This window comes from Chenopodium album, chromosome 14 (genome assembly GCF_948465745.1).
Source record: "Chenopodium album chromosome 14, dcCheAlbu1.1, whole genome shotgun sequence".
NCBI lineage: Eukaryota > Viridiplantae > Streptophyta > Magnoliopsida > Caryophyllales > Amaranthaceae > Chenopodium > Chenopodium album.
In genome coordinates, this window is record NC_137847.1 from 6,299,347 (window position 1) to 6,310,506 (window position 11,160).

The 11,160-nt window shown below is 34.4% G+C and overlaps 1 protein-coding gene across 1 annotated transcript; it reads right to left on the minus strand.

The window, feature by feature from the left end:
- Nucleotides 1-2,210: 2,210 nt before the first annotated feature.
- Nucleotides 2,211-7,955, minus strand: LOC145578725 (uncharacterized). The gene is made up of 5 exons (XM_081636027.1): nt 7,767-7,955; nt 5,779-5,857; nt 4,948-5,061; nt 2,708-2,809; nt 2,211-2,563 (listed from the first exon to the last, which is right to left on the minus strand). The coding sequence occupies exons 1-5, from the start codon at nt 7,856-7,858 to the stop codon at nt 2,516-2,518; spliced, it is 435 nt and encodes a 144-aa protein (XP_081492153.1). The 5' UTR covers nt 7,859-7,955; the 3' UTR covers nt 2,211-2,515.
- Nucleotides 7,956-11,160: the final 3,205 nt, after the last annotated feature.

The following is an 11,160-nucleotide window of genomic DNA, read 5'->3' on the forward strand; positions in this document are numbered from 1 at the left end:
TGCAACCTATAATTCTAAAATATTTGTGATCACTTAAACAACAAGATTAAAAAGGAACCTAAACCGGTTGTTCAAATTATCTTATTAGGCGATATTTTTAATTACATATTCCCTTTAAACATGCAATATGGTGATCAATAAATATAATAAAATCAACATTAATATTGTAAGTAATTTAACCATAATATCGTTAGTCAAATCAAATACTAATAAACCTAATCATGATACTAGCAATATTAAAATAAAATAAGTAATTAAATTAATTAATTACTCACATTTCGCGCGCTCCTTTAAATTGCTACATCATGAATAAATTGTTAGTAACTTCAATAAAAATATAAATCAAATTAAAACAATTAAATTAAAAAGTAGAGTTGATTTGGTCCAAACTCTCAGTTAATTCTACCTTTCACGCCTTGGTTTAAGGACAGAACCTCGGGTCAAGTATGGACTCCTTGGAGTGCTTAGGGGAAGTATTGTGAGAGAATAGGGAGACTAGTATTTAGGCTAAAGAGGGAGAAGAGAATGATTTTGGTGTAGGGAGACAGAGAATGATTTTTGGTGCCCCGAAACTGAGGAAATTAGGTTCGTATTTATAGAAAAAATGTGTAGGGTGAAGCACGGAACCCTAGAAGTAAAGTGCCGCGAAGAAAAAACCCTAGAAAAATACCGTGTCACGGTGTAAAATACCCCCGTGCACAGTGCCGTGACACGTCAGCAAACCCTGTGGCGCAGCATTTATGCCGTAACGCGTCAAATCCAGTTTTTACACGTTTTTAAGACTATGATAAATTTTGATCCGTAACTCGGAATAAAGCATATGAAATATCGTTGGAAATCTTATCAAGTCTATTTTCTAACCCAATTCGAATCAGGTCAAAATCTTTTGTAGATTTTAATATATGACCATTTTAGTGAAAGAGTGTCAGTTTTGGGCCGAGTTTAGTGTTTTGCTCATATTTTCTTCATTATAAATCGGAATTGGGCTTATGATATATTGTTAAAAATCTTATTGAAAGGCCTATCCAACCAAATAATAATTGGATCAAAATTATAGGGTCACAAAATCAGTTTCTCTCGGTTTTGTGATGTGGACACGAAAAGTGGAAAGTAAGTTATTGTTTAGCAAAATGGGCTAAGAATTGAGTTGGTTTATGAAATGTATTGAATGGAAATATGGATTAAGCACTCCAAAGGTTAAATACTCAACTCGACCAATAATGATGGTGAAAGGTTGTTCATCATTGGGTTAGGTTTTGGGGAGACATTTTTAGGTGTCTACAGTACCTAAATTTCAAGACCCCCAAAATGTTCCTGTAGATGTCGTGTTGCGCCCAAGGAGAGGGCACGTCAAAGAGTACTGGGAGCGCGACACTGCTCACCGCGGGCATGGCCAGGATGTCGCGGGAGCGGTCGCTGGGTTTCTAAAACCCGGATATGAGAGGCTGAGCCTCATATTTCTCTTTTCACCCTCCTCCATTTTGACTTTTCCTCTCTCTCTCTCTAAAAATCCCAATTCCCTCAAATCCTAACTCCTCTAACACCTCAAATCTCAACCATTTCCCACTCAAATCTCTCCAAAAATCCTTCAACCTCCATCAATTTGCTTTTGTACTTCCTCCATTCCTTTTTGATGGTTACATTTTGATTATTTTTCAACTAAAAAATTTCAGATATACCTAATAAAAAAGGAACATTAAGAATATTATAATTGAGAGAGAAGTGTAACAAGAAAATTTGTCTTGCCTAACATTATCCATTACAAAATATAAAAAATGTCACGTTGAAAAAATTATTCCACAAAGATGCTATGGAAATGTCAACCGTAATGGAAGTGTGGTATGTGGATCCAATTATCAGAACAAATTATATCTTATCTCCTTTATTTACTAATTTGTGTTTTTTGCCTAGTCAATTGCATCCACCAATTACAAAATTTGGTGGAAAAACCCCAAAATAAATTAGATTCAATGAATTATAAAAAGATTTAATGAGAAACTTCCGGCAGATTTTCATGCAGAAATATCTATGACAAAACATCCAAAGCAAATGTACCTCATTCTTGGTAGAATATCCCGGCTATTCTACTACTAATACATGTCAATTGTCATTAATGACAAATTGCTAGTATACCTTCTACATTCATTTTCTCCCTGTTTTACTTAATATAGTTTGAATAGAGCCACGTTATTCACGATACCAAGCGTCTCTTTTAGACTTTTGCCTTTTCTTTTCATAGAATTGGAAAAGTTGGGGGTACAACCCCCAACTGTACAACCCCCAACTGCTACAGTAGTAGTGTTCCAATGGGTTTCTATCATTGAGTCCTCTTTTGCTGAAAGAATCAGCATGAATACATGAATTATGATCAAAATGTATAAATACGTACAAGAAAAAGAATGTAACGATTGATTTCACCAATTTGGGATGAATGTAAATCTCTCCAACATGTACAAAATCCATCAATCTACGGCTAAAATCTCAGATGGCCACAATTTGACGTGTAGGAAAACTTCTACCATCGCACAAAGAATCCCAGAATAGCATGCCAATATCCATCAAGCTGCCACACAATAGCATTAGTGTATTACACTCAAAACTATCAATATTTGAAGGCTTCTTAACCCATTAAAGCATTGAAACAGACAAAAAAAAAAAAAAAAAACAGTTACAGGCTTACAGCATAAATAGAAAAGACAAAACATACCTGACCCAAAATAGTCTTTCCTGTATGGCCTTCGATGACTAAACCAGCAGTAAGGCCAATCATTGCCCACGCTCCATTGATAGCTTCAATTTGACGTCTTCTCTGTGGTCATAAACTTCTGTTACATTTTGCTTATGTGCGAATGGAAAGAGAGAGAAGGAGAGGGGGGGGGGGGGGGGGGGGGAGGCATTAATGCAAAGGTCCTAAACCCTCAAAATTCATAAATACTTCTTAATAGTTTTCTCCATCCCATCCTCCCTCCATTACTCCAATTAAGTGGAAGACAACATTGGAAATCTAACGATAGTCTTATTCTATTTTAGGGCATGTAATAGTTCTCTTTGAGAGCCCCAAAATAATATACTTGACTACAGTTCCGAACAGAGTAATATAGAGTCAAATTTACATGCTGCTGGACCCCATCCAGGCAGCATGGAGCAATGATCCATTATTGGTTTTATTACCAAAAGAATCCCAAATGAATTACAGAAATAGATGCTCTGTCTCTCATGTTCTGCCAGGAAGAACTTGCAAGGTTCAAACAACTATGAAGACAAAGAAAGGATGGATCAAAGCAGCTCACACAGAAAACTAAAGCTGAAGAGATAAGCATCTACTATAGGCCAGTAGCTATGCTCATCAGAGACCAGACCGTCCTTGCATAAAATATGAGAACATGGAGCACGTAAGTCCATAGAAACTGTAAGTCAAATATCCCTGTGGGCCTGTGGCACAAATGTTCAGATTTGAAGTTATAAGTAGAATTGCGGAAACATTTGTGACAAATACATCCACTCTATGATTTATATATCAATGAGCTTGTTTCACAATTAAACTAGGCAGGTCAGACACAAGGTTCTACATATTTAGATCTCCCAAAACCCTGACAAGGGTAGGTGCCACTCCATGAAGTTGATTCCCCTCTTTCTTGGCAACAAATGGGTGTTGTTGATTCATTAAATAGGCTGGATGCCTTCTAAATCCATTTGGTCTGGTGGCATTTGCAGCAGCTTCCACATGAAGGCCTAAGTTTGTGCATAGGGAGCTTTAAGCCTTTAACTCCTCATTCGGAAGTGAGGACTACGAGGAGCAACAACAGGTCTTGGACGTGGATATTTCCTTGTGGAATGAGCATTATCCTAATAGCCTATGCTGCACTTGAGGGGTATATGCCTCACCCAGTGGCACAGAATCACCATCTCCATAATCCCCAGCCCTCAAGAACGTTACAAACTGATCAAAATCACTTTTTTAAAATTTAGTCAACTTAATGCCAATGGTTCACAACAATTACAATACTACCATCTTTATTGCGCGTCTTTGATTTTAGGGCATTCCTCCATTCATTCATTTTATTCATATTAGTTTTCATCTAATAAAGCCATTTCTTAAACATAAATTTTACACATTCAATGAATGGGATGGAGATCTAGCTTAAAGTTTAGACTTCAGAATATTCTCAATTTGAAAAGGGGTAGGATTTTATGTACAATAAAAGGGGTCATGTGTCTTCTATTTCAATGTACAACCAAGGTGAGAGATTACACACACTCTTAGGTTTCTAAATTAGATGTTTTGAGAGGTGTGGATTGTAATTTTAGAGGGGTTGTGACTTGTGAGGGTTACTTATACTCCGTAAGTGTTAATAGTGAGTGGTGTATTCCTGTAAAATATCATTTTCCATTGTCTCTTATATTTTGTGTGTTTCTACTAATCCTAAAAATTTTTGAAAGGGTTGATCCAAGCCCATCCATCTTCATGGATTTAGATACCCATCATTAATTGCTCTAAGCCTACCTCTACTACCAGAGTGAGATGCTTCAAGATAAAACATGCAATTTTAGAATCCACTTAGATGGAGTAAATAAATAATAATAATAATAATAACAATAACAATAACGATAACGATAACGATAACGATAACGATAACGATAACGATAACGATAACGATAACGATAACGATAACGATAACGATAACAATAACAATAATAACAATAACAATAACAATAATAATAATAATAATAATAATAATAATAATAATAATAATAATAATAATAATAATAATAATAATAATAATAATAATAATAAAGGAAAACATAAAACAGCATGGCTAAGGACATTAGATCAATTGATGGACTCATATGACCCCAATTACCCTAATTTAAGCTTGAAATGTTTGTCACAAAGGAAAGCAGCACAAAATGTGCAGCAAATAAGTTCAGAGAAAGAAATTTACAAACCTCAAATTTCTCTTTTGATCTTATTTCCACATATTGTTTTGCAGCTAATTTCTTGGCCTCCAATGGATCTACCATAAGTACTTCTTTCCTAAAACTCCCCTTTCCTGAAGAAGCCTGAAGGTAAAAAAGATTAACTCATAAATATATACTTCGTATATCATAGCCTCATCTAGAGATTAATGACATAGTCACATTGGAGAATCAAGCTCTTGTCAATCGGGGACATGACATTTTGTTGTCAAGGGGTCATAATCTCACCACAAGCACCAATCAAGTCCAAAAACATACAAGTAAAAGCTACAAGACAATATTTTTTTTTAAAAAAAAAAATGAATAGGAAAGTATTAGGAAGGCACCAAGCTAAGAAGAAGAAGAAAAAGTGATGCCCTTAAGCTATAGATAATAATGAAAACACAAATTATTAGGGATCACTTTGAGAAATTGATGAGAATGCCATAATTATCATCCACTACTTAAATTCTATATGGACTATATCTCCACCTTCCAATATACTTTTATTTGAAGTTCTTAGTAAATGGTATCATTAAAATATGATTCAAGGATGAAGGAAAGTTCAAGTACAGTATACTAATCAGGCAACTAGTGACCTGATATTTGGGACATCCTCTAAAGAAATAGGTCTATTATTCAAGGATGAAGGGAAACAGGGAGTGACCAGATATCTACAAAATTAAGAAAACTCAAACTGAAACAAACGGATTTGTCAAACTTGATCAAAAACAAATTGTAATACCAAGAGTAAATCCAGATTATATGCAAACTAACTAATTCTTATCATATACGGAGTAATTAAAGTCCTTAATTGCATACATTAGAATCGGCTAGCATACGAAACGCACCCCTTGTATGTGCAAACTGTCTTGAATGCTGCTTTCCCATCAAATGCCATCTGAAAGAAAGTAGCCATTAGTATTTACAAATGAGACAACCATTAAAGAAGTCATCTGGGATTGAAATATTAGTATTCAATTATCACTTTTGAGTTACATTAACTGTACCAACATTTACAAACACAAAGGATATCAAATCATTTAAAACTCAATCCCTCCCCCCCCCCCCCCCCACCCCCCCACAAAAAAAAAAAAAAATAATAAAATAATAATAGTGAGATTGTTTTTTTTTTTTTTTGGTAGAGAAGCTAAGCTTCCCCTGCCGCTAAACCTATGCAAATGTTATATATTAGAGCTCCATGACCCTTGTGTTGAATCATTCGGAAGTAAAGACACAACATTGATATTATAAAAATCATGACTACAGAAGCCAAAGTGGTAAAATAGAACCAAATATAGCAATCTTTATTCTGGGTAGCCAATCCTTTCCGTAACACATGTTGACAGACACTCTGCCATACAGCCATGACAACTAAGAGGTATGCAAACAGAACAATTAATTAGTTAACAGTGTCTTAAAGCTATAGCTAGGCCATACTCATTTATAAACATTTGTACATATTGTGAATGAAGCTGTTAATATGACATACATAGTAGACAGCTAATGAAGCACAAGGAAGATATAGATTCAGATACAGCAACATCATTCTAGCCATTTAAAGCACAGTGTTTCTTCATTTCCATGGTTCCACCACAAAATTTTTAAGCCCAACATGAAAACTGACATGGGGTTGAGGATAAAGCTTATGTGCCAAGTTCGAAATGGTAGGAAAAGGAGTCCAAGATAAGAGTCGAGTCAGGTTTATGATAAGAATTCATTTTGGCTAATATTAATATGGTTTACCACTACCTGACTGGCAAAGCATACTGTGTCTAACTGTCTACTATCTAATGCACTCATACACAGCCTACTAACTCAACTCGGAGCTAACATATTACACATTACACAGTATAATTTATAAGTAAGTTTAAGATCCCTTTTCTCCCTCTCTTGCATCCAAAGATAGTCTTCTAACTAGCCTGATTTAAGAGAAGGAAAAATGCAAAAAGGCTACGGCCTATTTGTATAGTGTGGATAGAGGTAAAGGGTTAGACGCCGTAAATTCATACCTCCATTGACCCTGTCAATGGTGGATACACTGGGTGGGCTAGAAGGAAAGTGAAACATCACTACTTCAGGAAACAGTGGCCTTTTCCAGCCCAGTAATAGCCTATGTTGGAACAATGGCACATATATCTTAATGGACATACACACATATAAAAACCAAATATCTTTCTCAGCCAGACATTAAAATTCTTCCCGTATATTGTCTAAATACTCCCTCACTTCGACATCCATTGTCACGCGGATAGTGTAATTTGAACTAGTGACGTGACAACTAGTCCTCCACTCCTCTCACATTGAACATATAAGCCCAATAACTTCATTATATAACCCTGGTGAGCTGCCAACATTAGGACTGCATTTATCGCGCTCGCCCTCATTAAACATTTATACGGCTTACACTTGATGAATGCCAGGCTCTCATATACGAAGTATATACTTATGAACAATGTAACAATTACAATTGCAAGTATTACAGTAATTCCATAGCTCATGTATAGTGAAGAATTACCAGAATTTCCCCTCAAAATTCCAAGTACAACATAATAATTACAATTGCAAGAATTTCAATTTGTATTTGTTAGCTGGAATTGGGGTTTCTCAAATTTAATACAAGTAGAAAATTCTAATTTCCAACTAATTTTGTGTTGTATTCATTATGCAAAATTCTCAAAAAAAAAAAAAAAAAAAAAAAAAAAAAAAAAAAAAAGACCCAGAAAGAAAAATCGAAACTTGGACAAATTGAGAAGATAGAAACAAGAAAATAATGAAGGGAATGTGGAAATGAAATTGAGTGAGCTTACTGCTGTATAGGAGTGGAACGTTGCGTGAGGAAGAATTGACGCGGGGTGGAGGGGATGGTGCATCCAACGATTGGGAGAGCTGAGGCTGCCATTTTCAGCTTCAAGCTACTATCTTCAATTCTCTCTCTCTCTTCCCCTCACTTCTTGGTCTCTGTAGTTAGTGGTTGAGGCAACAGGGCACACCCTTCATCATTTTTTTTTTTTGTTGGTTAGAGAGCCACGACTCTACGAGGACAGCCGGGCAGGCGATGAAAATCACAAAAATACTTGCGTGGACCTGGTTCACAATAATATTATTGTGGATCCGAGGTTTATACACACGCAACTGACATTATATTGAACATAGTGACCTTTATTTTTAACATAGTAACCTTATCTTTAACATAGTAACCTTTATTAAAAGTTGTATAACGTTTAATACAATTGTGAACTTGAAGTACGACGTTATGACCTTAATTTTAATGTAGTGACCTTTATTATTAATATTGACCTTATAAAATATTTCATTAAAAAAATTAACCTCTTATAGGCTATATATTACCAAAATGACTATTATTTTCAACATGGTAACCTTCATTTATTAAAGTGACTTTTTTTTTTATTAATAAAATAATTATAGTTTCTCTAATATTAATGGTTCACAATAAATTAGTGTGAACCAGGTTCATTTAAGAATTTGTATGAAAATCAATCCTTTGGGAATTAGGAAAGCTCTAACCACTACATCAATTATTTTTTTTGGCAGGGTGGTTTGGTTGGAAGGGTAGGAATAAGAGGGATAAGGAGGGATGATAAAGATAGGGAATTGACAATTAGTATTATATACTTCTGGATCATGGTATTCCATACCCTATATACTTGAATTATTTTGCTTAAGTCTTATGTTATTTTGTTTAAAACCTTGTGTTATTTTGCTAAGATAATATGTTATTCACTTATTTAGTTAAACATCATGCATAAAAAAAAACATGCATTTATAAAAATAACATGTACTTATTTAAAAAGCAACATATATATAAATTGAAATAATAAGAGGTTCACATCAAAATACACATGAATTTTATAAACCTAGAGTACAGCGAAAAGATCAATGTTGAAAAAAAAGAACATGCAAATATAAAATAACATATACTTATTTTAAAATAACATGTATATAAATTAAAATAACAAGAAGTTCATATTAAAATAACATAAATTTTATAAACCTAGAATACCATGCTCACGGTACTCCAGCAGTAGCATAGAATTTGCGGAAAACTGATGGGTGAAACAAGGATAAATAGTTCTTTGGGTATCAAGGAAAACTCTTACCACTTGAGTTATTCCTCACTTACATACCTTTTTTTTTTCTTTTTTTTTTTTTAATAAAGTAATTGAAATCTGTAAACCTTATAAAAGTAGGAAGTTGGGAGCACTGTAGCTTAACAACAGTGCCCCCTTAGGAACAGTAAATTCTGGCGCTATTACACTCTTGCCCCTAATATTAATACATTACCAAATCTGCCCTTCTGCTTTTCCCCTTAAGTCGGTGCTTTTTTCCCCATTTCCTGGCTTCTTGCTCCCTCATTCATGGCGGTGTTTGACTGCTTTCTCTCTCCTTTGATTACTTCCTCTGGTCTCCTTGGTCCTTAGTCCTTACCTTCATTTACTCTCTTCTTCCTCCATTTTAATTTTTCTGGGCATAGCTCACATCGCAAGAATGGAGCAGCAGCAGTTAAACGCAAGGGTGGTGGCCGAATTGGAAGAAATGCAGCTTGAACCTTCTCCTACCGAATAATTACAGGTACAATTACCGATTTTCTCCTCTTTTTCTCTTGTTTCTTGATAATTAATTATCTGGGTTTTCTTCTCTTTTAATCAAATTCATGGTTAGCTGAATGTCCTCTTTTCTTCATTTTTTGGATTTTTTTTGTACCAAAAAACTTCACACGACTGAAACAAGTACCCAAATTCCTTATTAGCTCTCTAATATATTCCCAAGTTCTTTGAAAAATCTAACAATAATCTATGTAATCTATGAATTAGGGTGTATTTTGATCGAAAATTTCCGCTTGATTATTTGATTCCCTTCTCCATCGTTGCCGGAAAATGAGCCATTCGATACTGCACCCAGTGGAAGCGCTGCCGCTATGCTCAACTATCAGAAGAATGGGGAAAAATACAGCTTGGTGCTTTTCATGTTACGTCTACCACCAGCGATTTCCCCTCCATCATTGCTTTCCGGTAACCAAAAAAATCTGACTATTGTTGTTCATTTGATGGTAATTACCCAACATTTGATTGTTTTTTGTTGATTGTGAAATGGGGTAGAAGTAAATTTTTGTGGGTATTTGGAAAAATTGAGGTTTTTGTGGTTTAATTTAAGTTTATAAGCGATGTAGAATTCTACCACCACCACAACCTACGCCGCCGCAACTAGCGATAGATGTAGAACACACCACAACATCCATGGATTACGGCTAGCCTATCTCAAACGGATCAAGGAACTTCAACACCTTCCCTTGTTCTCAAGGTTTGCAAACTCTAATCCACTATCTATGATGTTATTGCATTCTTGCTGTGGTTGAATTGTTAGCATTTGTTTGGTTTGATTCGTGATTTATCTGTCCAATTATCAGGGTAATTTTCTTAATCTCTTGATTTTTTTTTCGGCCTGCTAATAGTTCTTTGCATAATTTGTGTGTTGATATGTGTGTCTTTGGTCTGTTTAATTTTGTTTGATTTGGGTTGTAAATTTAATTTTAGGAATCGGATTATCTCTCAGAAGCGTTCAAGTACTCTGCTCAAATGCTTACGTATGTGCTTCTCTAATCGGTAAGTTATTCATCATGTATAGAAATTAATCACTTCTTTAATTTTGTCGAGCTTGTGTAAGTTATTAAGTCTTACTTTGAAGATTGTGGGAATTGCTTGAATTTTTAAAATTATTGGGCTTAAGTTCTATAGTTCTATTCCACCCTTTGCCAAGTGATTTTGGGAGGTACCTCACTATATGATATTTTGTTTTAGTTGAATTGATGTGCTATAATTGTTTTATTTTTTTTATTTTTTTTTTATTTTTTTATTTTTATAAATAATTTATATTTAGAATTTATCTTTATGTAACACTGATTATCATTAGATAATTTTAATGAACTTTTAGGTCCCTGGAAGAAGAAATGCCTTGCCGATTTTGGTATTGTTACACAGTGGCTCCTACTAGGTATTTTGCTGCCTTTTAAAATTGTTGTTATTGATTTTATGATTTACAATGTTGTTTTTGTTGAATTGCTTGTTTATTGATTGTTATTGAATTTGTTGGTTGTAGCTTTTTTCCATTTTTAGAATAAGATTTTTGTTATTTTTAATTTTTACTGAAATTTAGGTTGTATTATATAAGACGAATAATTTAATT